The sequence below is a fragment of the Genypterus blacodes genome, unplaced genomic scaffold (assembly GCF_046128005.1).
Source record: "Genypterus blacodes isolate CSIRO-AG114 ecotype Tasmania unplaced genomic scaffold, CSIRO-AGI_Gbla_v1 ptg000021l_1, whole genome shotgun sequence".
NCBI lineage: Eukaryota > Metazoa > Chordata > Actinopteri > Ophidiiformes > Ophidiidae > Genypterus > Genypterus blacodes.
In genome coordinates this window covers 2,714,672-2,741,746 of record NW_027466834.1, presented here as the reverse complement: position 1 = coordinate 2,741,746, position 27,075 = coordinate 2,714,672, and the positions used below count along the sequence as shown (strand labels likewise).

Genomic DNA, 27,075 nt, shown 5'->3' with positions numbered 1-27,075 from the left:
CACAGACATGTCATTTACACTCAAGAACAAGCAATGGTATTATACATTTTATTTAATTAGTTGTGAAACTTTTACATCAAAATGTTTTTAATTCAAGCATACTACTTACATTAGATTACCTTTCAATATTCAGGCTTTTATAGGTGTATATCTTACTCAAATCACTAAATAAGAATGATGTGAATATTTATCTGATTTTAATCAGCGTACTTTGGTACTCTTGTAATAAATAATAAAAGTTGCTTATTTTAACTTAAAGGATTATCACAAATCCAGGAGATGCCTTTGCTGATTGAATCATGTAACATAAGATGGGTGTAGAAGGCGCAACAAATGTTTAACTGATGGAAGGGCAGCTGTTTTACCAAACTTGGCATGTGTCCCATTTTTAACTTTTGCAAGCCAGTCACATTCAAGACAGTAAAGATTCCAAAATAAGAGTGACAATATGTGGTAGCAGACCCAAGAATTTCTGAGCTTGTGCTTTGAGCCTATAGAAAATATTCTTGATACAATAACGGCACATCATGTATAGGTGTAGCTCACATTAACATAATGATTAATGTCCTTCTGCCTAGACTGTCTAAGACATTTAATAAGAAGATTTGGATAACATTAAAGCTTTAAAATTACATAAAACATAAAACATGTTATCATCATTATTATTATTTTTATAATCATTTAAACTATTGAACTCTCACTCAGAGGATTAACATTTTTCCGTGACATGTGAAATTAAAATGTATAAAAAATATCCGCCTGGGGCTTGACATAAAAAACATGCCAAAGTCAGTAATTGTATGAAGCCAGAAATAATTTTCAGCTGCATGTTAGTTATGGTGTTTACAGCTTAACACAAGTGTCAATATGACAGCAAAATCTATTTTGCTTAAACAACACTAGTGCATATTTATTTTTTTCTGATATGCATTAACATTGTTTTCATTTGTTTTTTGGTTGTCACTAAAAGATTAAATAAAACAGAAAACCCCTATCTTTTTACAAAACTGTCCAAAAAGTACTTCATTATTAATCTATTTTAGAAATATTTTTTCTTTCAATACTCAAATACGATATAGGAAAGGAATCAGAAACTGGCTATACAGACTGAAAGCCAACACATACGATCAAAGCATGTGCGACACATGTTTCAAGTGCAATATGGTCCATGCCATTCTTACCACATTTGGCATGTGTCCCATTTTTAACTACTGCCTTGTAAGCACATCAGATTCAATATAAGGAGCCCGAGGACAGCTTGCGAGTGTGGTAGAAGACCTGTGAAGTTCCTGCTTGTGGTGAGATTATTTATTATTACGCTGGAATTTTTTAAAAACCATACACCAAATAAAGAAAAGTTTCTTAAGTGAATTGCTTTTCGTTTTAAAAAGAATGTGCTTTTATACTTACACTGATTAAAAAATATTTTCGACAGGATTGTGGAATAAAGCCAGCCAATTTGCCAGCATAAAAGGATCAGGTATGGACATTTTCAATTTCTAAATCTGTGAAATACAGAATATAGTAAATGCAATGTGATGAAATATTTATTCATCATTCAATGAATCCTATGGATATTGAAACTAGTTTGTTGTAAAAAAAAAAACAAACAACAACAATGTGTAGGGTGAAAATTACATTGAAATATTTATTTGAGACCAATGATTAAGATGATGTGTTAGCTATTTCAGATAATACAGTAAGTAATCATATTTACAAATTACCACACAGAAGTAAGCCGCCACCATGAGTACGGACGCGGAGATGGCCATGTATGGCAAAGCTTCCATTTACCTCCGTAAACCAGAGAAGGAGAGAATTGAGGCTCAAAACAGACCATTTGATGCCAAGAGTGCTTGCTATGTGGCTGATGCGAAAGAGCTGTACCTGAAGGGAACAATCATCAAGAAAGATGGTGGCAAAGTCACTGTCAAAGTTCTTGGTGCAGAGGAGGTTAGTATCTTAAACTATGACTGAACTGAGAATTAAATCTATCTGATTCATTTGCATTCTGACAAATGTGATTGATGTCCTTTCAGGAGAGGACAGTCAAGGAGGATGATGTTACCCCAATGAACCCTCCCAAGTTTGACAAAATTGAGGATATGGCCATGATGACCCATCTCAATGAAGCCTCTGTGTTGTATAACCTCAAAGAGCGTTATGCTGCATGGATGATCTATGTAAGATAATATGCCTCATGTGCAAACATTTCTTAAGTACAAAAGTAACACAATGCTAATTGCATGTATTTCTCTGATCACTGTCAGACCTACTCTGGGCTCTTCTGTGCCACTGTGAACCCCTACAAGTGGCTCCCAGTGTACGATGCTGAAGTTGTAAATGCCTACAGAGGCAAGAAGCGTATGGAGGCTCCACCCCACATCTTCTCTGTCTCTGACAATGCCTATCAGTACATGCTTACCGGTATGTCCTGAACATAGCAATGTCAGCTTTGTCAATATACAGGGCTTCTATTGGTCGGATAAGTAATACCTGTGCTTTTCATTTAACAGATAGGGAGAACCAGTCTGTCTTGATCACGTAAGTATCACATCTGTTGAGGTTATTTAATATAAACATAATTGATCCAGACTTTGTTCTAATACCATCATGTCAACAAACAGTGGAGAATCTGGAGCTGGAAAGACAGTGAACACCAAACGTGTCATCCAATACTTTGCAACAATCTCAGTGGGTGGAGACAAGAAGAAAGATACCGCAAAGTATCAGGTATGTGATTTTAACTGGATTAAAGTATAGAACATGTTTCCAGAAGAAACAATTTTCTGACATTATCCTAATTTGGGAATACAGGGGTCACTGGAGGACCAGATTATTGCTGCCAATCCCCTGCTGGAGGCCTATGGTAATGCCAAGACTGTGAGAAATGACAACTCATCTCGTTTTGTAAGTATAGAGAGATTGGAACCCATCAGGAAATATTGTATTGTGTAGATGGAAATCAAGAATTCTGCTTTACCAAACAGGGTAAATTCATCAGAATCCACTTCGGCACAACTGGCAAACTGTCTAGTGCTGATATTGAAACATGTAAGTGACGAATAATTACAATGATTCCAAAGGCCTGATATATGTAAGAGTGGCCAATATTTTGACATTAAACAATGCTTATAGATCTGCTGGAGAAGTCTAGAGTGACATTCCAGCTTCCTGATGAGAGAGGCTACCACATCTTCTACCAGATGATGACCAACCACATACCCGGAATCATTGGTAAGACCATTAATGTTTATCTTTTCATAATGCTTATTTATGTTGCTCACGTAAACCAAAACTATGAATGGATTTGACATTGTCTTTCCCCAGAATGTTCCCTGATCACAACCAATCCCTATGACTTCCCAATGACCAGCATGGGTCAGATCACCGTGGCCAGTATTGATGACAAAGTGGAGCTGGAAGCCACTGATGTAATCCATCTCATTGGTTTTTTTTATACATCAAACAAATATTCCCAACTGGTCGTTCAAATGTACTACTTTTTAACCCATTTTGAATACAGAACGCTATTGACATCCTGGGCTTCACTTCTGAGGAGAAGATGAGCATCTACAAGATGACTGGTGCTGTCATCCACCATGGTAACATGAAGTTCAAGCAGAAGCAGCGTGAGGAGCAGGCAGAGCCTGATGGCACAGAGGGTAAGTCTTCGAGTCCTAATTTTCTGTTGTCTACAGTATGATAATCAGCGGTTGTTATTATAATACTTAATTTGATGGAATCTTTTTTCAGAAGCCGACAAGGTTGCTTACTTGCTGGGTCTGAACTCAGCTGACATGCTGAAGGCCCTGTGCTACCCCAGAGTAAAGGTTGGAAATGAGTTTGTCACCAAGGGACAGACTGTCCCCCAGGTGAGAAAATGCACCAGTCTCTTCCTAATTTACATGTCCATATAAATCAAATTCTTTAAATGAGCACTGCCAATGTATTTGGTAAACACAACATGCAAATATGTAAAATGAAATCAAGTTGTTTTTTTATCTGTATTTTTGTGTATCATTTTAGAAATGGTGGAAAACCTTTTTTCAATTTTATTGCAGGTGCTGAACTCAGTGCCTGCCTTGGCCAAGTCTATCTATGAGAGGATGTTCTTGTGGATGGTCATCCGTATCAACCAGATGTTGGACACAAAACAGCCAAGACAGTACTTCATCGGTGTCTTGGATATTGCTGGCTTTGAGATCTTTGATGTGAGCTTCAATCATAATATCAACAACTTACAAGAAGAAGTTACTAACTTTCACAAGACTTTCATTTCACTCTCATTCCATGAGGATGACTCTGCAAATTATCTCTCCATTCACAGTTCAACACATTGGAGCAGCTGTGCATCAACTTCACCAATGAGAAGCTGCAACAGTTCTTCAACCACCACATGTTTGTCCTGGAGCAAGAGGAATACAAGAAAGAGGGTATTATCTGGGAGTTCATTGACTTTGGTATGGACTTGGCTGCCTGCATTGAGCTGATTGAAAAGGTAAACAATAGTTTTGTGAGTCTCTGTATACTCCATGTGTCATATGCAAGAAGATTATCATTGACACAACTCTTTGCTCTTTTATCAAGCCTATGGGCATCTTCTCCATCCTGGAAGAGGAGTGCATGTTCCCCAAGGCCACAGACACATCCTTTAAGAACAAGCTGTACGACCAGCATCTTGGCAAAAACAAAGCATTTGAGAAGCCAAAGCCTGCCAAGGGTAAGGCTGAGGCCCACTTCTCCCTGGTGCACTATGCTGGCACTGTGGACTACAACATTTCTGGCTGGCTGGACAAGAACAAGGATCCTCTGAATGAGTCTGTTTTGGGGCTGTACCAGAAGTCCCCAGTGAAACTGCTATCTCTTCTGTATCCTGCTGCTCCCCCTGAAGGTGTGATATCCTCCAGTGATACATGCTTTTAAAAGTTATGCATATATGCATACTTTTCTGTTGTGCTTTATATAGCTTTATGTATATGTTGGGTTGAATTAATCTAAGAATTTCAATTTATAACATCTTCTAAAATACAGAAGCTGGAAAGAAGGGAGGCAAGAAGAAGGGAGGTTCTATGCAGACCGTGTCTTCACAATTTAGGGTAAGGTTTAAGAAAAACAGCCCTGATTGAGAACTAAATTCAGTGTTCTTACCTTTTATAAAATCTCCATTTTCTACCTTCAGGAGAACTTGGGCAAGCTGATGACAAACTTGAGGAGCACTCATCCCCACTTTGTGCGTTGCCTGATTCCTAATGAGTCCAAGACTCCAGGTACTGTCATAAATAACAGGATATTCATTGTGTTCATGGTGTGGTTCAGTATACTAGGATGGTAAAATGTATTTTGGCAGATATCAAGATAGTGAATAATTAAGTATTCAAAATATTCAAGAAAAATTCTCTCTACAGGTCTGATGGAGAACTTCTTGGTCATCCACCAGCTCAGGTGTAATGGTGTGCTGGAGGGCATCAGAATCTGCAGAAAGGGCTTCCCAAGCAGAATCCAATACAGTGACTTCAAGCAGAGGTACAAATTTATATTTTAGGTTAAGTTTTGAGGGAGGCAATCCAAAGATATCCTCAATTCAACCATTACCTGTCTCACAAAAGGTACAAGGTACTGAATGCCAGCGTCATCCCTGAGGGCCAGTTCATTGACAACAAGAAAGCTGCTGAGAAGCTGCTTGGGTCTATTGATGTTGATCATGACCAGTACAGATTTGGAACCACCAAGGTAGAAAACTATACTTATCTTATTCAACTTTAAAAAGGATATTTCTTTATAAGATTTGCCATGAAATGCTTTTTGTGACTGCATTATTATTTTTGTTCAGGTATTCTTCAAGGCCGGTTTGCTCGGTACCCTTGAGGAGATGCGTGATGAAAAACTGGCTTCTCTGGTCACAATGACTCAGGCTCTCTGCCGTGCTTACCTCATGAGGAAGGAGTTTGTGCAGATGACAGAGAGAAGGCATGTTGAAAACATTTCTTGACACTTATGTACACTATTAAAAATGTAAAATGAACTGTCCATAACTGCAACTCTGTCTTGTCCACAGAGACGCCATCTTTACCATCCAGTACAATGTCCGCTCATTCATGAATGTAAAACACTGGCCATGGATGAAGGTGTACTACAAGATCAAGCCTTTGCTTAAGACTGCTGAAACTGAGAAGGAGCTGGCCCAGATGAAAGAGAATTATGACAAAATGACAACAGACCTGGCTACTGCCCTGGCCAAGAAAAAGGAGCTGGAGGAGAAGATGGTGTCTCTTCTACAAGAAAAGAATGATCTGCAGTTGCAAGTGGCATCAGTAAGTACAAATAAACAGGCCAAACAATACACAGAGATCTATTTTCCTATTTAGTCCATAATTTGTAGACATGGCATTCTATTTTTTCAATGTGAACTAGGAATCAGAGAATCTCTCAGATGCTGAGGAGAGGTGTGAGGGACTGATCAAGAGTAAGATTCAGCTTGAGGCCAAACTCAAAGAGACAACTGAGAGGATGGAGGATGAAGAGGAAATGAATGCTGAGCTTACTGCCAAGAAGAGAAAACTGGAGGATGAATGCTCTGAGCTCAAGAAAGACATTGATGACCTGGAGCTTACCTTGGCCAAAGTGGAAAAGGAGAAACATGCCACTGAGAACAAGGTTCATAAATATTCACAAGCATCTCATGTATTGCAAAAAAAAACATATCAATTCAAAAGTAACCTTTTTTCTTCCACACCCAGGTGAAGAACCTGACTGAGGAGATGGCCTCTCAGGATGAGAGCCTTGCCAAGCTGACCAAGGAGAAGAAAGCCCTCCAAGAGGCACATCAGCAGACTCTTGATGACCTGCAGGCTGAAGAAGACAAAGTCAACACTCTGACCAAGGCCAAGACCAAACTTGAGCAGCAAGTGGATGATGTGAGTTTACAAATTTGGTCAATTTTGTCAACACACTTCCTGTTTGACCTGATAATAACATGAGTGTTCTCCTACAGCTTGAGGGTTCTCTGGAGCAAGAGAAGAAGCTGCGTATGGACCTTGAGAGAGCCAAGAGGAAGCTTGAGGGTGACCTGAAACTGGCCCAGGAATCTATCATGGACCTGGAGAATGACAAGCAGCAGTCTGACGAGAAAATTAAGAAGTAACAAACTTTATTTCTCATCCATATATTACAAAAACATTGACTTTTGAAGATATGATTAACTTTATTGGAACATTGTTACCAAGGTGTACTTGATCTGTACTTCACACAGGAAGGACTTTGAAACTGCGCAGCTCCTGAGCAAGATTGAGGATGAGCAGTCTATGGGTGCTCAGCTCCAGAAGAAGATCAAGGAGCTTCAGGTGACCCACAAGAGAAATACCATCCATCATGCATTTGGTGTAAACATTTACAATGGTATGTTTTCAAAAAGGGGCAGTTTATTGAAAGAGAGCCACATATTATTCAACAGGCTCGTATTGAGGAACTGGAGGAAGAGATTGAGGCTGAGCGTGCTGCTCGCGCCAAGGTTGAGAAGCAGAGAGCTGACCTCTCCAGGGAACTTGAAGAAATCAGTGAGAGGCTGGAGGAGGCCGGTGGTGCTACAGCTGCTCAGATTGAGATGAACAAGAAGCGTGAGGCTGAGTTCCAGAAGCTCCGTCGTGACCTGGAGGAGGCCACTCTACAGCATGAGGCCACTGCTGCTGCTCTGCGCAAGAAGCAGGCTGACAGCGTTGCTGAACTGGGAGAACAGATCGACAACCTTCAGCGTGTCAAGCAAAAGCTTGAGAAGGAAAAGAGTGAATACAAGATGGAGATTGACGACCTCGCCAGCAACATGGAGGCTGTGGCTAAAGCAAAGGTCAGCAAATATATCCAGAATATCAATATTCGTTAATCAAGTGAAAACAATAAAGAAGTCAAATCTAATCTCTGAAGCTGACAAAAACGTATCACCTTTAGGGAAATCTGGAGAAGTTGTCCCGTACTCTTGAAGACCAACTGAGTGAACTGAAGAGCAAGAATGATGAAAACATTCGTCAGCTAAATGACGTGGGAGCACAGAAAGCACGTCTCCTGACAGAAAATGGTATGCTTAAGACAGGATCCAAATACAGTGTGCTGTTACTGTGTTATTGAGAGACCGAATTTAACATGTTGTGCCAATTGTCACAGGTGAGTTTGGTCGTCAGATTGAAGAGAAAGAAGCACTTGTGTCCCAGCTGACAAGAGGCAAACAGGCCTTCACTCAGCAGATTGAGGAACTGAAGAGGCAGATTGAGGAGGAGGTTAAGGTAAGAAAACTTTGAATGTCTACAAATAATTTCCAGAGTTTCAATTATTAATTTGCATTTGCAATTTGCATTCAATAATATATCTTTTAACAGGCCAAGAACGCACTTGCACATGCGGTGCAGTCTGCCCGCCATGACTGTGATCTTCTGAGGGAGCAGTTTGAGGAAGAGCAGGAAGCCAAGGCTGAGCTGCAGCGTGGAATGTCCAAGGCTAATAGCGAGGTGGCTCAGTGGAGATCTAAGTATGAAACTGATGCTATCCAGCGCACTGAGGAGCTTGAGGAGGCCAAGTGAGTAAAATCCATATCATAAAAAAGTGGCTCCTACAGATGTAACATGCACTTGCTTTGCAAAACGTGACCAAGTGATCTGTATTGTATACATTCTGAAATACGAGGATATTAATATTAAGTTATTTGTGATGTCATGAGTCTAGTGAAGAAAAAAACCAAATTTGTCAACAGGAAAAAGCTGGCCCAGCGTCTTCAGGAGGCTGAGGAGCAGATTGAGGCTGTGAATTCCAAATGTGCCTCTCTGGAGAAAACAAAGCAGAGACTCCAGAGTGAGGTGGAGGACCTGATGATTGATGTGGAGAGGGCTAATGGATTGGCTGCCAACCTGGACAAGAAACAGAGGAACTTTGATAAGGTAGCAACTTCTGCTTTGTGTGGCAATGCCTTACTAACCAGGTTGAATATAATCAGCTGTTTTCAATTATTTAACTATTTAGTAGGCCAACTGCATAAATTGTTTGTAACTCAGGTTTTGGCAGAGTGGAAACAGAAGTTTGAGGAGGGTCAGGCAGAGCTTGAAGGAGCTCAGAAGGAGGCTCGTTCTCTTGGCACTGAGCTGTTCAAGATGAAGAACTCTTATGAGGAAGCTCTGGATCAGCTGGAGACCATGAAGCGTGAAAACAAGAACCTCCAACGTGAGTTACAATAACAACATCTACAGATAGACTGCATTCAACACATATATTTCACATTTTGTGTTTTACATTTTGAGGTTTTACACCAAACACGCAAATCTGTCCACAGAGGAGATCTCAGATCTGACAGAACAGATGGGTGAGACTGGCAAGAGCATTCATGAGCTTGAGAAGTCCAAGAAGCAGGTGGAGACAGAGAAGTCTGAGATCCAGACAGCCCTTGAGGAAGCTGAGGTAAACTTCTTCTAGAGATCAATTATGTCAAAAAAGACACATACAATATTTCAAACAAATTGCAAGGATAGTTGTTTTATTTTTCATATCATTAGGGAACCCTGGAACATGAAGAGTCTAAGATCCTCCGCGTTCAGTTGGAGCTCAACCAGATCAAAAGTGAGGTGGACAGGAAGCTGGCTGAAAAGGATGAGGAGATGGAGCAGATCAAGAGGAACAGCCAGAGAGTGATTGACTCTATGCAGAGCACTCTGGATGCTGAGGTCAGAAGCAGAAATGATGCCCTGAGAATCAAGAAGAAGATGGAGGGAGACCTGAATGAAATGGAGATCCAGCTCAGTCATGCCAATCGCCAGGCTGCTGAGGCCCAGAAGCAGCTGAGGAATGTCCAGGCACAACTGAAGGTACAGTAACACACAGAGTAGTTGGACACACTGTAGTAAGACAAGCTCAATTATCACAATGCCCTAATTCCCTCTTGATATATTTGCACTAGGATGCACAACTGCACCTTGACGATGCTGTCAGAGCCCAGGATGATGTTAAAGAGCAAGCTGCTATGGTGGAGCGTAGGAATGGTTTGATGGTGGCTGAAATTGAGGAGCTTAGGGCTGCTCTGGAGCAGACAGAGAGAGGCCGCAAAGTGGCTGAGCAGGAGCTGGTGGACGCCAGTGAGCGTGTTGGACTTCTGCACTCTCAGGTGGGTAAATACAAGGATTTACCAAACAACTTTTAATTTAAGTACACTATGTTCTGAGTTAATTAAGTGCCCTGTTCTTCTTTTAGAACACAAGCCTTCTGAACACCAAGAAGAAGCTTGAGACTGACCTGGTCCAGATCCAGAGTGAAGTGGATGACACTGTTCAGGAAGCTAGAAATGCTGAGGAGAAGGCTAAGAAAGCCATCACTGATGTAGGCTCATATTTCATACATCAGGTACATCATTTAAAGGTGATCTGCATTTCTGTAAAACTTTTGATTCCATATTTTATAGGCTGCTATGATGGCCGAGGAGTTGAAGAAGGAACAGGACACCAGTGCTCACCTGGAGAGGATGAAGAAGAATCTGGAAGTTGCTGTTAAGGACTTGCAGCACCGTCTGGATGAGGCTGAGAACCTGGCCATGAAGGGTGGCAAGAAACAGCTCCAGAAACTTGAGTCCAGGGTAAGACAAACACGATATAAAAAGTTGAACCAAAGCTATTTAAATTTGACTATGTTGAATAGAATGGATTCTTAATAAAAGTAAACTTGTTTTCTAAAGGTGCGTGAGCTGGAGGCTGAAGTCGAAGCAGAGCAGAGACGTGGAGCTGATGCTATTAAGGGAGTCCGCAAGTATGAGAGGAGGGTGAAGGAGCTCACCTACCAGGTACAGTCACTTTGACACCATGTAGTAATAAACAAATGTAGTTACTACCAAAAATGTTGGATCTTACAAATTTACATCCTGTCATAGACTGAAGAGGACAAGAAAAATGTTACCAGGCTTCAGGATCTAGTTGACAAACTACAGCTCAAGGTGAAGGCCTACAAGAGGCAGTCTGAGGAAGCGGTAAGGACATAACATTGATGTTAAACATAAAAATGTCAGAACACACTACAGTTGTTTGATACAAAGCAGACATGTGCGTATATGCCATTTAATCTTTTATTGTATTCCAGGAGGAGCAAGCCAATGTCCACCTGTCCAAGTGCAGGAAAGTCCAGCATGAACTGGAGGAGGCTGAGGAGCGTGCTGACATTGCAGAGTCTCAGGTCAACAAGCTGAGAGCAAAGAGCCGTGATTCTGGCAAGGTAAATGTCTGCTGTTAATTTTAAAGATTTGCTTTTTGTAAAATATATTACTTCTTAAAACTAACTTAAAACTCATCATTATTTTGTTTGTGTTTCACTAGGGAAAGGAGGCAGCTGAGTAAAACCCACTGCTGACAGGTGCCAACATGTTTCAAATCATATAATATGGTGCGAAATATGCTCCAATTAAAATCTGTTTGTATAAATCACCTTCCCTTATTTTCATTGTTTTCATTCCACTGAGAGAGAGAACAGAAAGAGGCAAAAACAAACAATATTTATTGACTAGAATATTTTTCATTGAATCTTATAAGTGAATATTAACAGTAAATATAACAATTAGCTTTGTCTACACAATATAAACATAAGCCTATATGCTATTGTCACAACTTCATGCATCAAAATAGTAACATAAAACCTATACAGGTCTGTGGTTAACATTGGTTCCCTCCACATGCCCATATAGAATAGAAATAGATAAAATATAGAAGAATTTTCATTGCCTTCCATAGTAAATCTATAAATGTGGTTTGTATTGTATTTCTTCACTATTATTACTCTGGTACCAAACACAATTATTCATCACCAACAATGCTATTATCGACCACCCATACAACCCAATTGTATAAGTCATCAACTCAAGTCATCGTTTCTTTGTCTCCTACCAGGTCCCAATCAATAGTTCTTTCCTTGCAGCTTTTTCCCTTCCTTTTCCCGTTTCTCTTTGGTATAAAAAAGTGTCCCACAACTGTATACACATTGTCATGTCAAATGCTTTCGTCAATAATAATATACAACGAAAAACATTTAAACTGCGAGATGTACATCTATGATGCACAGTATGCCCAGCTAATCGAAATTTTAAATTCAATATTTGATCAAGAGTCAATGTCAATCCGTTGCTTTCCATCTTGCATTAGTCCAGAGTTGTAACTAAACCTGAGCGACTCGATAATCTGAGGAACAGCGCTATCACCCCATATACCAGTGGTCTCCAACAGGTCGCTCGCCCCGTTTCTGAGTAGCTTGCGAAAGGGTCAAAGAATACGTACATCTGACAGCACGATGTCACTTGATAAAGCAACATAAGCTTGTTTTTTTCTGTATACATTTTGAGCGTGTCACGCTCACCAATGAATTCACATCATATTTAACTCTTTAGAAAACAAGACAATGTTTTTTTCATATATATATTATTAGTTACTTATTCTACTATTTTACCAATACTTTACCTATCATAGTTCAAATGTCTGTCCACATATCACTGTCACAATTTCCCTTCACATTCCCTGTAGTTCAGGGAATTCCCTGTAGCTCCCATATCATCATACTTCACATGCATTCAGTCTGTTCTGATGAGAGTGTGGTACTATTTTCTAATTAAAAATAGTTTTAGAATGTTCTTGCAGTGAAGCACGTTCTCTGTCGTACAGTTTTGGAATGTGTTTTCCTGTTTGGAAGAACATACACTGGTTTGAGAGCCTGGGTGGAGCTTCTTTTTTCTTCCAACTGAACTGTAGGATGCACAGTTCTCATGTCTGTGAAGGTTTTTTGTGGACCCTGCTCGACGTGGCGGCTTAATTCTGCATTCTGCCTTTATGTTGTCAAAATTGTTAAAAATGCATCCAAATGCTGCTTTTTCCAGCTGTCACCTGTCTTTTCGCTCACTGCAGTCAACGCACTTCTCTCTCTCTCTCTGCTTCCCTCTGTCCTGCTCTGTACCTGTAGTAGACCGTCAACTCAGCACACTCCGCCCCTCCCTGCTTCATGTTATGATCCTTGTCTGTTTTCACGTGAGTCGGTCGAACGGCACATCAGTTCAAACGTTCAGTCTTCCCCGTGTCCATGGCATGGAGAAGACCATCCTATCTTTCTGTCTTGTATTGAGTAGCAGAAAAAGTAAAAAGAGCCTGTTTTTGAGCCGCCTCATTCGCCAACGACACATCACACCCTACTAGCAACCGGTAAGTCCCGTGAAAAGTTGCTGTGGACTTTGGTGAAGTGGCGCCCCACAGACGCGTTCGCACCGCAAATGAGACACGCACACACTGGTCATTCACATTCGTAACATTTTTTAATTCCTCATGCCTCATACCGGGGCTATTTTTGGGGCGGTCATCGTCAAAGCCGGCTTGCTAGCCAAATGTTATGGTGTCACGTGACCGAACATGACAGCACCGCACCGGCGAAAGTGTTTTCGTGCACAAGTTGTCTTGTGGACAAGGATTTCAGGCAATAAAAACTGTTTCTCGACACATATCAGAAATATCAGATATTACAGCTCCGATAGTAGCTGAGGTTTTGCAGCATATGCAGACCTCACACATGAGGACATCCATAAGACCTTGTGTGAACTTTGCACTTCCTGTTTATAAGCATTTAGTTTGATATCACAATGGGTTATACTGAATAATACACTGCCACTGTCATCTGTGGTGAAAGGCTAGTCTTATTGGATGTTCTTTCTATCTCGGCATGACTTCAATGTGTCTTCAATAAGCACCACAAATTTTACACCAGCATCTCCCAAGAGCTAAAAAAAAAAAAATGGGTGCAGTTTCCTGTCCCACAGAGGTCAAGCAGCAACAGTTTATCAAATCAAATCAAATGTAATTAATTTGTAAAAATCACATACAATGTCTCAAAGGGCTTTACAGGACAGCACACAGTTAGTCTTAGCCCACAGCTCTCTAAGAAGACAAGAAAAAAAAACTCAATGTATAAGGAAAAGGCAGAAACCTTTTCAATAGAAAGGCATTATAAAGAGGGATTCCCTCTCCCGGAATGGCCAGGTGTGCAATAGGAACTGCAAGTGGAAAAAATACAATATTATATATCTTTGTGTAGGTGCTGACGTCCTATCTCATGCGCATCTGCCCAAGTTAAACCTCCCTCACATTTGCCAACTACCCTTGGCAAATATGTTTTTCTATCCTGTGTTCTATTATTCTTCAATTGTTAAGGTGAAGTTGCAGACATTGCTGAGTTTTGGGAGCACCAGGAGGACTAAATGTGGAGAGAGGTTGGTAGGCATGGCTATGGTGACTGACAGCGGGGAAAAAAATCGAGATTTCATGTTTAACCCCATTGTTGTGGAGGGGTGTGTGACAGCCCTGTGAGGCTTCCTGAGGATGTTTCCTCATTTGAAAAAAATGCCAGGAAGTCGTCAGTGGAATGATCTACATGTGAATTGGCTGATTGGCCCCTGCTACACATGCTGCTGGAATCTGCAAGTCTCTCTCTCTCTCCTTTGTGTTTGGTTTGTTGAAGCTTTGGTTAGTTTTCCTTGTAGAATTGCACCTTTCACATAACACATCCAGACACAGCACACACTACTGATGTTTCTGACTTATAGATATACTGTATTTCATTGATACTTAATTTTTATTGTGTAAATAAATATTTAGTTTAAAAAGTCATGTGTGGCCTTCTTCTGTTTGTTCTTACCTTGAGCTGGGCTGTGACAATTTCAACATAATCTTTAATAAGACTTTAAGTTGCACACATTGACAGCACAAAAATTGCAAGAAGTAATAGTTCTTCTGCAATGGTGTGTGGTTTATTGTGTTGTGCCACACTGTAGGTAACCATAATCTCATTCATAATTTCTGACTTCGGTTTAAAAGGATTCCCATCATCTTAACTGTTTGTCTCAAATGCCTAACCTGTTTTCCTTTCACACCAATCAGTATCAGTAACAAAAAAAAAATCTTTTTGTACATAGAATAGCATATCTCTGTCTAATTGGATAGCCTTTATATTTTAAACCAGCAATGTTAACTGTTTATGACAGAACATTGCCAAAACATTGGCAGCAAAAAGCGCTTACAATTTCTTTATTTCTGAAGTTATGTCTCTAAAATAAAACTTGCAGGGCACTTAATACTGTAAAGAGATTCATGGAAGCACATTTATTTTCAGATACATTTCAAATTTTGCTTCATTAATTGTCTCTGGGCTTTTACAGACTATTAAAAGCAAGGTCATAAATATAATGCTTCAGTGGGGAGATCAATAAAAATGGCATTTTCAATGGGTGTATCAAAGTGTGTTCAGAGATATTACCACTGATTAACTACATAGAACTAAATTCAGATGAAAACATCTTCAAAATATTCTACAATGTAACTTTGCCATGTAAATATTGCCCCATATTATTGCAATAATTTCCCTGCAAACATGTTGTCTTTCAACCTATCCTACCCTGTCTCTCAAGGCCAATTATTAATTGGGTCAAATTGGGTAAAAATATCCTGCTGCCATCTCACTTAACGATTCAGTCTACAGCTAGGGATGGATTTGCGACTGCAGCCTATCAAGAGTTTAAGTTGTTTATGACATCAAAATAGTGTAAAAATCACAGTAGTATCACAGTCTTTTATTTAATACACTAAAAATGCTGATTTTCAATATAGCTCTTATGAAATGGTTTATACTGTTTAATTTATGGCATATTGCTTTTCATCAAGTATTTACTTTGACAGTCTCATAAAAACCTATTCTGAGTAAAGCTAAAAATATCAAGAACAGCCTTCACTGAACGAAACATGAAACAACAGATTTATGTACTTGCAACACATGTTTCCAAATGATGGTGGCCTCACCACATTTGGCATGTGTCCCACTTTTAACTTTTGCTTTGCAAGCAAAATGGATTCAATAAAAGCCCTCCAAAAGGATCTTGAGAGTGTGTGGTAGAAGACCTGTGAAGTTACGGCTTGTGGTGAGATTATTTCCTATTACGCTATGGGGTTAGATATTTTATTGGGTTTAGTCATTTTCTAAATATACAGTATAGACGATATATACATTTCTAAATGTCTCACAAATCTGAATGTTTTCTTTTCTTTTATTACCACTAAAAGGATTTGACATGACTTCTTCTAATTCCTAAACTATGTGCTTTGGTACTGGTGGTTCTTCCCTAAATATGACATCTGTATTGTCCTTATTGACCTCTTAAATCGATCAGTTCCTTATTTTTGAATTTGAACTTGATGGAGCTTTGGCAGAAAGGACTCATTAGCTTTGCTGCAACCTTCCGCAGCGAGACATTAGCATTAGCTACCACTGCTTTATGTCTGGTTTAAATAACTTTATGATCTGCATCTGCCTTGTTTTCTGTTTGATTTTGGATATTATGCAGGAATATTTAATTCTCATACAGCCTTCTTCTAATTCCTAAACTATGTACTTTGGTACTGGTGGTTATTCCCTAAATATGACATCTGTATTGTCCTAATTGACCTCTTAAGTCGATCAGTTTCTAATTTTTGAATTTGAACTTGATGGAGCTTTGGCAGAAAGGACTCATTAGCTTTGCTGCAACCTTCCGCAGCGAGACATTAGCCTTAGCTGCCACTATTTGTCTGGTTTAAATAACTTTATGATCTGCATCTGCCTTGTTTTCTGTTTGATTGTGGATGTTATGCAGGAATATTTAATTCTCATACAGCCTACGTTGATATTTTTATTTTATATTGCCATGTGCCATATTTATTAATTATTGATACCAAAAGAAATATTCTTTCAACAGGATTTTGGGAATTCATCTTCTGAAAGTAACAGGGTAGGTATGAAGTACTTCAAGCTGCTCTGAAAAACAGTCATACAGACCGTTGTGAAGATGCATGCATACGGTGTTGTGAGATTTTTCTTCACATCATTCTAACATTACTTTTCATGTGAAATTACCATATAGAAGTAAGCCGCCGCCACCATGAGTACGGACGCGGAGATGGCCATGTATGGCAAAGCTTCCATTTACCTCCGTAAACCAGAGAAGGAGAGAATTGAGGCTCAAAACAGACCATTTGATGCCAAGAGTGCTTGCTATGTGGCTGATGTGAAAGAGCTGTACCTGAAGGGAACAATCATCAAGAAAGATGGTGGCAAAGTCACTGTCAAAGTTCTTGGTGCAGAGGAGGTTGGTATCTTAAACTTTGACTGAACTGAGAATTAAATCTATCTGATTCATTTGCATTCTGACAAATGTGATTGATGTCCTTTCAGGAGAGGACAGTCAAGGAGGATGATGTTACCCCAATGAACCCTCCCAAGTTTGACAAAATTGAGGATATGGCCATGATGACCCATCTCAATGAAGCCTCTGTGTTGTATAACCTCAAAGAGCGTTATGCTGCATGGATGATCTATGTAAGATAATATGCCTCATGTGCAAACATTTCTCAAGTACAAAAGTAACACAATGCTAATTGCATGTATTTCTCTGATCACTGTCAGACCTACTCTGGGCTCTTCTGTGCCACTGTGAACCCCTACAAGTGGCTCCCAGTGTACGATGCTGAAGTTGTAAATGCCTACAGAGGCAAGAAGCGTATGGAGGCTCCACCCCACATCTTCTCTGTCTCTGACAATGCCTATCAGTACATGCTTACCGGTATGTCCTGAACATAGCAATGTCAGCTTTGTCAATATACAGGGCTTCTATTGGTCGGATAAGTAATACCTGTGCATTTCATTTAACAGATAGGGAGAACCAGTCTGTCTTGATCACGTAAGTATCACATCTGTTGAGGTTATTTAATATAAACATAATTGATCCAGACTTTGTTCTAATACCATCATGTCAACAAACAGTGGAGAATCTGGTGCTGGAAAGACAGTGAACACCAAACGTGTCATCCAATACTTTGCAACAATCTCAGTGGGTGGAGACAAGAAGAAAGAAAGCGCAAAGTTTCAGGTATGTGATTTTAACTGGATTTAAGTATGGAATATATTTCCAGGAGAAACAAACCCCAATTATCCTAATTTGGAATTACAGGGGTCACTGGAGGACCAGATTATTGCTGCCAATCCCCTGCTGGAGGCCTACGGTAATGCCAAGACTGTGAGAAATGACAACTCATCTCGTTTCGTAAGTAAAGAGAGATTCGAACCCATCAGGAAGTATTGTATTGTGTAGATGGAAATCAAGAATTCTGCTTTACCAAACAGGGTAAATTCATCAGAATCCACTTTGGCACATCTGGCAAACTGTCTAGTGCTGATATTGAAACATGTAAGTGACGAATAATTACAATGATTACAAAAGCCTGATATATGTAAGAGTGGCCAATATTTTGACATTAAACAATGCTTATAGATCTGCTGGAGAAGTCTAGAGTGACATTCCAGCTTCCTGATGAGAGAGGCTACCACATCTTCTACCAGATGATGACCAACCACATACCCGGACTGATTGGTAAGACCATCAATGTTTATCTTTTCATAATGCTTATTTATGTTGCTCACGTAAACCAAAATTATGAATGGATTTGACATTGTCTTTCCCCAGAATGTTCCCTGATCACAACCAATCCCTATGACTTCCCAATGATCAGCATGGGTCAGATCACAGTGGCCAGTATCGATGACAAAGTGGAGCTGGAAGCCACTGATGTAATCCATCTCATTGGGTTTTTTTTTTTACATCAAACAAATATTCCCAACTGGTCGTTCAAATGTACTACTATTTAACCCATTTTGAATACAGAATGCTATTGATATCCTGGGCTTCACATCTGAGGAGAAGATGAGCATCTACAAGATGACTGGTGCTGTCATCCACCATGGTAACATGAAGTTCAAGCAGAAGCAGCGTGAGGAGCAGGCAGAGCCTGATGGCACAGAGGGTAAGTCTTCGAGTCACAATTTTCTGTTGTCTACAGTATGATAATCAGCAGTTGTTGTTAAAATACTTCATTTGATGGAATCTTTTTTCAGAAGCCGACAAGGTTGCTTACTTGCTGGGTCTGAACTCAGCTGACATGCTGAAGGCCCTGTGCTACCCCAGAGTAAAGGTTGGAAATGAGTTTGTCACCAAGGGACAGACTGTCCCCCAGGTGAGAAAATGCACCAGTCTCTTCCTAATTTACATGTCCATATAAATCAAATTCTTTAAATGAGCACTGCCAATGTATTTGGTAAACACAACATGCAAATATGTAAAATGAAGTCAAGTTGTTTTTTTATCTGTATTTTTGTGTATCATTTTAGAAATGGTGGAAAACCTTTTTACAATTTTATTGCAGGTGCTGAACTCAGTGCCTGCCTTGGCCAAGTCTATCTATGAGAGGATGTTCTTGTGGATGGTCATCCGTATCAACCAGATGTTGGACACAAAACAGCCAAGACAGTACTTCATCGGTGTCTTGGATATTGCTGGCTTTGAGATCTTTGATGTGAGCTTCAATCATAATATCAACAACTTACAAGAAGAAGTTACTAACTTTCACAAGACTTTCATTTCACTTTCATTCCATGAGGATGACTCTGCAAATTATCTCTCCATTCACAGTTCAACACATTGGAGCAGCTGTGCATCAACTTCACCAATGAGAAGCTGCAACAGTTCTTCAACCACCACATGTTTGTCCTGGAGCAAGAGGAATACAAGAAAGAGGGTATTATCTGGGAGTTCATTGACTTCGGTATGGACTTGGCTGCCTGCATTGAGCTGATTGAAAGGGTAAATAATAGTTTTGTGAGTCTCTGTATACTCCATGTGTCATAATGCAAGAAGATTATCATTGACACAACTCTTTGCTCTTTTATCAAGCCTATGGGCATCTTCTCCATCCTGGAAGAGGAGTGCATGTTCCCCAAGGCCACAGACACATCCTTTAAGAACAAGCTGTACGACCAGCATCTTGGCAAAAACAAAGCATTTGAGAAGCCAAAGCCTGCCAAGGGTAAGGCTGAGGCCCACTTCTCCCTGGTGCACTATGCTGGCACTGTGGACTACAACATTTCTGGCTGGCTGGACAAGAACAAGGATCCTCTGAATGAGTCCGTTTTGGGGCTGTACCAGAAGTCCCCAGTGAAACTGCTATCTCTTCTGTATCCTGCTGCTCCCCCTGAAGGTGTGATATCCTCCAGTGATACATGCTTTTAAAAGTTATGCATATATGCATACTTTTCTGTTGTGCATTATCTTCATGTATATGTTGGGTTGAATTAATCTAAGAATTTCAATTTATAACATCTTCTAAAAAACAGAAGCTGGAAAGAAGGGAGGCAAGAAGAAGGGAGGTTCTATGCAGACCGTGTCTTCACAATTTAGGGTAAGGTTTAAGAAAAACAGCCCTGATTGAGAACTAAATTCAGTGTTCTTACCTTTTATAAAATCTCCATTTTCTACCTACAGGAGAACTTGGGCAAGCTGATGACAAACTTGAGGAGCACTCATCCCCACTTTGTGCGTTGCCTGATTCCTAATGAGTCCAAGACTCCAGGTATTGTCATAAATAACAGGATATTCATTGTGTTTCATGGTGTGGTTCAGTTTACTAGGATGGTAAAATGTATTCAGGCAGATCAAGATAGTGAATAATTGTGTATTCACAAAATATTCAAGCAATATTCTCTCTACAGGTCTGATGGAGAACTTCCTGGTCATCCACCAGCTCAGGTGTAATGGTGTGCTAGAGGGCATCAGAATCTGCAGGAAGGGCTTCCCAAGCAGAATCCAATATAGTGACTTCAAGCAGAGGTACAAATTTATATTTTAGTTTAAGTTTTAAGTTTAAGGTTTTAAGTTTTGAGGGAGGCAATCCAAAGATATCCTCAATTCAACCATTGCCTGTCTCACAAAAGGTACAAGGTACTGAATGCCAGCGTCATCCCTGAGGGCCAGTTCATTGACAACAAGAAAGCTGCTGAAAAGCTGCTTGGGTCTATTGATGTTGATCATGACCAGTACAGATTTGGAACCACAAAGGTAGAAAACCATACTTATCTTATTTAAATCTGTAAAGTAAACTTCTATACAAGGATTGCAATAAAATGTATGTTGTATTATAATATTGTTTTTGTTCAGGTATTCTTCAAGGCCGGTCTGCTTGGTACCCTTGAGGAGATGCGTGATGAAAAACTGGCTTCTCTGGTCACAATGACTCAGGCTCTCTGCCGTGCTTACCTCATGAGGAAGGAGTTTGTGAAGATGACAGCGAGAAGGCATGTTTAAAATAATTCTTGACACTTATGTCCAAAACTAAAAATCTAATGTTACTTTGTCCATAACAGCAACTCTGTCTTGTCCACAGGGAAGCCGTCTTTACCATCCAGTACAACGTCCGCTCATTCATGAATGTAAAACACTGGCCATGGATGAAGGTGTACTACAAGATCAAGCCTCTGCTAAAGACTGCTGAAACTGAGAAGGAGCTGGCCGAGATGAAGGAGAATTATGAGAAGATGACAACAGACCTGGCTACTGCCCTGGCCAAGAAGAAGGAACTGGAGGAGAAAATGGTGTCTCTTCTGCAAGAGAAGAACGACCTGCAGTTGCAAGTGGCATCAGTAAGTAGAAATAAACTGAAATACACATAGATCTATTTGCCTATTCTCATAATTTGTAGACATGGCATTCTTTTTTTTTAATGTGAACTAGGAATCAGAGAATCTGTCAGATGCTGAGGAGAGGTGTGAGGGACTGATCAAGAGTAAGATTCAGCTTGAGGCCAAACTCAAAGAGACAACTGAGAGGATGGAGGATGAAGAGGAAATGAATGCTGAGCTTACTGCCAAGAAGAGAAAACTGGAGGATGAATGCTCTGAGCTCAAGAAAGACATTGATGACCTGGAGCTTACCTTGGCCAAAGTGGAAAAGGAGAAACATGCCACTGAGAACAAGGTTCATAAATATTCACAAGCATCTCATGTATTGCAAAAAAAACCCATATCAATTCAAAAGTAACCTTTTTTCTTCCACACCCAGGTGAAGAACCTGACTGAGGAGATGGCCTCTCAGGATGAGAGCCTTGCCAAGCTGACCAAGGAGAAGAAAGCCCTCCAAGAGGCACATCAGCAGACTCTTGATGACCTGCAGGCTGAAGAAGACAAAGTCAACACTCTGACCAAGGCCAAGACCAAACTTGAGCAGCAAGTGGATGATGTGAGTTTACAAATTTGGTCAATTTTGTTAACACACTTCCTGTTTGACCTGATAATAACAATGAGTATTCTCCTACAGCTTGAGGGTTCTCTGGAGCAAGAGAAGAAGCTGCGTATGGACCTTGAGAGAGCCAAGAGGAAGCTTGAAGGTGACCTGAAACTGGCCCAGGAATCTATCATGGACCTGGAGAATGACAAGCAGCAGTCTGACGAGAAAATTAAGAAGTAACAAACTTTATTTCTCATCCATATATTACAAAAACATTGACTTTTGAAGATATGATTAACTTTATTGGAACATTGTTACCAAGGTGTACTTCTTTGCATCTTACAGGAAGGACTTTGAAACTGCGCAGCTCCTGAGCAAGATTGAGGATGAGCAGTCTATGGGTGCTCAGCTCCAGAAGAAGATCAAGGAGCTTCAGGTGACCCACAAGAGAAATACCATCCATCATGCATTTGGTGTAAACATTTACAATGGTATGTTTTCAAAAAGGGGCAGTTTATTGAAAGAGAGCCACATTATATTCAACAGGCTCGTATTGAGGAACTGGAGGAAGAGATTGAGGCTGAGCGTGCTGCTCGCGCCAAGGTTGAGAAGCAGAGAGCTGACCTCTCCAGGGAACTTGAAGAAATCAGTGAGAGGCTGGAGGAGGCCGGTGGTGCTACAGCTGCTCAGATTGAGATGAACAAGAAGCGTGAGGCTGAGTTCCAGAAGCTCCGTCGTGACCTGGAGGAGGCCACTCTACAGCATGAGGCCACTGCTGCTGCTCTGCGCAAGAAGCAGGCTGACAGCGTTGCTGAACTGGGAGAACAGATCGACAACCTTCAGCGTGTCAAGCAAAAGCTTGAGAAGGAAAAGAGTGAATACAAGATGGAGATTGACGACCTCGCCAGCAACATGGAGGCTGTAGCTAAAGCAAAGGTCAGCAAATATATCCAGAATATCAATATTTGTTAATCAAGTAGTAACAATAAAGAAATAAAATCTAATCTCTGAAGCTGACAAAAACATATCACCTTTAGGGAAATCTGGAGAAGTTGTCCCGTACTCTTGAAGACCAACTGAGTGAACTGAAGAGCAAGAATGATGAAAACATTCGTCAGCTAAATGACGTGGGAGCACAGAAAGCACGTCTCCTGACAGAAAATGGTATGCTTAAGACAGGATCCAAATACAGTGTGCTGTTACTGTGTAATTGAGAGACTGAATTTAACATGTTATGCAAAATTGTCACACAAGGTGAGTTTGGTCGTCAGATTGAAGAGAAAGAAGCACTTGTGTCCCAGCTGACAAGAGGCAAACAGGCCTTCACTCAGCAGATTGAGGAACTGAAGAGGCAGATTGAGGAGGAGGTTAAGGTAAGAAAACTTTGAATGTCTACAAATAATTTCCAGAGTTTCAATTATTAATTTGCATTTGCAATTTGCATTCAATAATATATCTTTTAACAGGCCAAGAACGCACTTGCACATGCAGTGCAGTCTGCCCGCCATGACTGTGATCTTCTGAGGGAGCAGTTTGAGGAAGAGCAGGAAGCCAAGGCTGAGCTGCAGCGTGGAATGTCCAAGGCCAATAGCGAGGTGGCTCAGTGGAGATCTAAGTATGAAACTGATGCTATCCAGCGCACTGAGGAGCTTGAGGAGGCCAAGTGAGTAAAATCCATATCATAAAAAAGTGGCTCCTACAGATGTAACATGAACTTGCTTTGCAAAACGTGACCAAGTGATCTGTATTGTATACATTCTGAAATACAAGGATATTAATATTAAGTTATTTGTGATGTCATGAGTCTAGTGAAGAAAAAAAACAAATTTGTCAACAGGAAAAAGCTGGCCCAGCGTCTTCAGGAGGCTGAGGAGCAGATTGAGGCTGTGAATTCCAAATGTGCCTCTCTGGAGAAAACAAAGCAGAGACTCCAGAGTGAGGTGGAGGACCTGATGATTGATGTGGAGAGGGCTAATGGATTGGCTGCCAACCTGGACAAGAAACAGAGGAACTTTGATAAGGTAGCAACTTCTGCTTTGTGTGGCAATGCCTTACTAACCAGGGTGAATATTATCAGCTGTTTTCAATAATTTAACTATTTAGTAGGCCAACTGCATAAACTGTTTGTAACTCAGGTTTTGGCAGAGGGGAAACAGAAGTTTGAGGAGGGTCAGGCAGAGCTTGAAGGAGCTCAGAAGGAGGCTCGTTCTCTTGGCACTGAGCTGTTCAAGATGAAGAACTCTTATGAGGAAGCTCTGGATCAGCTGGAGACCATGAAGCGTGAAAACAAGAACCTCCAACGTGAGTTACAATAACAACATCTACAGATAGACTGCATTCAACACATATATTTCACATTTTGTGTTTCACATTTTGAGGTTTTACACCAAACATGCAAATCTGTCCACAGAGGAGATCTCAGATCTGACAGAACAGATGGGTGAGACTGGCAAGAGCATTCATGAGCTTGAGAAGTCTAAGAAGCAGGTGGAGACAGAGAAGTCTGAGATCCAGACAGCCCTTGAGGAAGCTGAGGTAAACTTCTAGAGATCAATCTTTGTTGTGCAAGTCAATTGTGTTAAAAAAAAAAAAGACAGAAGAACATACAATATTTCAAACAAATTGCAAGGATAGTTGTTTTATTTTTCATATCATTAGGGAACCCTGGAACATGAAGAGTCTAAGATCCTCCGTGTTCAGTTGGAGCTCAACCAGATCAAAGGTGAGGTGGACAGGAAGCTGGCTGAAAAGGATGAGGAGATGGAGCAGATCAAGAGGAACAGCCAGAGAGTGATTGACTCTATGCAGAGCACTCTGGATGCTGAGGTCAGGAGCAGAAATGATGCCCTGAGAATCAAGAAGAAGATGGAGGGAGACCTGAATGAAATGGAGATCCAGCTCAGTCATTCCAATCGCCAGGCTGCTGAGGCCCAGAAGCAGCTGAGAAATGTCCAGGCACAACTGAAGGTACAGTAACACACAGAGTAGTTAGACACACTGTAGTAAGACAAGCTCAATTATCTTAATGCCCTAATTCGCTTTTGATATATTTGCACTAGGATGCACAACTGCACCTTGACGATGCTGTCAGAGCCCAGGACGACATTAAAGAGCAAGCTGCTTTGGTGGAGCGTAGGAATGGTTTGATGGTGGCTGAAATTGAGGAGCTTAGGGCTGCTCTGGAGCAGACAGAGAGAGGCCGCAAAGTGGCCGAGCAAGAGCTGGTGGACGCCAGTGAGCGTGTTGGACTTCTGCACTCTCAGGTGGGTAAATACAAGGATTTACCCACTTAACAACTTTTAATTTAAGGACAGTATGTTGTGAATTTATCAAGTGTCCTGTTTTTCTTTTAGAACACAAGCCTTCTGAACACCAAGAAGAAGCTTGAGACTGACCTGGTCCAGATCCAGAGTGAAGTGGATGACACTGTTCAGGAAGCTAGAAATGCTGAGGAGAAGGCTAAGAAAGCCATCACTGATGTAGGCTCATATTTCATTTGTTCTGTTGTTGATGTTTGAGAAATATAAACAGTATATAAAAAGATTTTCTCTGCATTTCTGTAAAACTTTTGATTCCATATTTTATAGGCTGCTATGATGGCCGAGGAGTTGAAGAAGGAACAGGACACCAGTGCTCACCTGGAGAGGATGAAGAAGAATCTGGAAGTTGCTGTTAAGGACTTGCAGCACCGTCTGGATGAGGCTGAGAACCTGGCCATGAAGGGTGGCAAGAAACAGCTCCAGAAACTTGAGTCCAGGGTAAGACAAACACGATATGAAAAGTTGAACCAAAGCAATTTAAATTTGAATATGTTGAATAGAATGGATTCTTAATAAAAGTAAACTTGTTTTCTAAAGGTGCGGGAGCTGGAGGCTGAAGTCGAAGCAGAGCAGAGACGTGGAGCTGATGCTATTAAGGGAGTCCGCAAGTATGAGAGGAGGGTGAAGGAGCTCACCTACCAGGTACAGTCACTTTGACACCATGTAGTAATAAACAAATGTAGTTACTACCAAAAATGTTGGATCTTATAAATTTACATCCTGTCATAGACTGAAGAGGACAAGAAAAATGTTACCAGGCTTCAGGATCTAGTTGACAAACTACAGCTCAAGGTGAAGGCCTACAAGAGGCAGTCTGAGGAAGCGGTAAGGACATAACATTGATGTTAAACATAAAAATTTCAGAACACACTACAGTTATTTGATACAAAGCAGACATGTGCTTTAATCTTTTATTGTATTCCAGGAGGAGCAAGCCAATGTCCACCTGTCCAAGTGCAGGAAAGTCCAGCATGAACTGGAGGAGGCTGAGGAGCGTGCTGACATTGCAGAGTCTCAGGTCAACAAGCTGAGAGCAAAGAGCCGTGATTCTGGCAAGGTAAATGTCTGCTGTTAATTTTAAAGATTTGCTTTTTGTAAAATATATTACTTCTTAAAACTAACTTAAAACTCATCATTATTTTGTTTGTGTTTCACTAGGGAAAGGAGGCAGCTGAGTAAAACCCACTGCTGACAGGTGCCAACATGTTTCAAATCATATAATATGGTGCGAAATATGCTCCAATTAAAATCTGTTTGTATAAATCACCTTCCCTTATTTTCATTGTTTTCATTCCACTGAGAGAGAGAACAGAAAGAGGCAAAAACAAACAATATTTATTGACTAGAATATTTTTCATTGAATCTTATAAGTGAATATTAACAGTAAATATAACAATTAGCTTTGTCTACACAATATAAACATAAGCCTATATGCTATTGTCACAACTTCATGCATCAAAATAGTAACCTAAAACCTATAAAGGGTGTGGTTAACATTGGTTCCCTCCACATGCCCATATAGAATAGAAATAGATAAAATATAGAAGAATTTCTCATTGCCTTCCATAGTAAATCTATAAATGTGGTGTATATTGTATTTCTTCACTATTATTACTCTGGTACCAAACGCAATTA

At 40.4% G+C, this 27,075-nt stretch overlaps 2 protein-coding genes across 2 annotated transcripts; both read left to right on the top strand.

Moving 5' to 3' along the window:
- Nucleotides 1–1,746: 1,746 nt before the first annotated feature.
- LOC142991899 (myosin heavy chain, fast skeletal muscle-like) lies at nucleotides 1,747–11,354 on the top strand. The gene is made up of 39 exons (XM_076142068.1): nucleotides 1,747–1,953; nucleotides 2,040–2,183; nucleotides 2,271–2,427; nucleotides 2,517–2,544; nucleotides 2,628–2,733; nucleotides 2,818–2,910; nucleotides 2,991–3,054; nucleotides 3,139–3,237; nucleotides 3,331–3,434; nucleotides 3,527–3,665; nucleotides 3,757–3,875; nucleotides 4,065–4,214; nucleotides 4,331–4,501; nucleotides 4,591–4,894; nucleotides 5,035–5,099; nucleotides 5,183–5,270; nucleotides 5,409–5,526; nucleotides 5,610–5,733; nucleotides 5,834–5,970; nucleotides 6,059–6,314; nucleotides 6,415–6,657; nucleotides 6,741–6,917; nucleotides 6,995–7,140; nucleotides 7,253–7,343; nucleotides 7,454–7,843; nucleotides 7,945–8,071; nucleotides 8,158–8,276; nucleotides 8,370–8,566; nucleotides 8,741–8,924; nucleotides 9,039–9,204; nucleotides 9,314–9,438; nucleotides 9,534–9,842; nucleotides 9,935–10,138; nucleotides 10,225–10,350; nucleotides 10,433–10,603; nucleotides 10,703–10,807; nucleotides 10,895–10,990; nucleotides 11,101–11,232; nucleotides 11,334–11,354. Exons 1-39 carry the CDS (start codon nucleotides 1,747–1,749, stop codon nucleotides 11,352–11,354), a joined length of 5,802 nt encoding a protein of 1,933 aa, XP_075998183.1.
- A 5,597-nt stretch (nucleotides 11,355–16,951) lies between these two features.
- On the top strand, nucleotides 16,952–26,619 carry LOC142992143 (myosin heavy chain, fast skeletal muscle-like). Its single transcript, XM_076142460.1, has 39 exons — nucleotides 16,952–17,158; nucleotides 17,245–17,388; nucleotides 17,476–17,632; nucleotides 17,722–17,749; nucleotides 17,833–17,938; nucleotides 18,020–18,112; nucleotides 18,193–18,256; nucleotides 18,341–18,439; nucleotides 18,533–18,636; nucleotides 18,731–18,869; nucleotides 18,961–19,079; nucleotides 19,269–19,418; nucleotides 19,535–19,705; nucleotides 19,796–20,099; nucleotides 20,236–20,300; nucleotides 20,384–20,471; nucleotides 20,611–20,728; nucleotides 20,833–20,956; nucleotides 21,056–21,192; nucleotides 21,282–21,537; nucleotides 21,629–21,871; nucleotides 21,956–22,132; nucleotides 22,211–22,356; nucleotides 22,466–22,556; nucleotides 22,667–23,056; nucleotides 23,158–23,284; nucleotides 23,375–23,493; nucleotides 23,587–23,783; nucleotides 23,958–24,141; nucleotides 24,256–24,421; nucleotides 24,531–24,655; nucleotides 24,779–25,087; nucleotides 25,180–25,383; nucleotides 25,474–25,599; nucleotides 25,708–25,878; nucleotides 25,978–26,082; nucleotides 26,170–26,265; nucleotides 26,366–26,497; nucleotides 26,599–26,619. The coding sequence occupies exons 1-39, from the start codon at nucleotides 16,952–16,954 to the stop codon at nucleotides 26,617–26,619; spliced, it is 5,802 nt and encodes a 1,933-aa protein (XP_075998575.1).
- The last annotated feature ends 456 nt before the right edge of the window (nucleotides 26,620–27,075 follow it).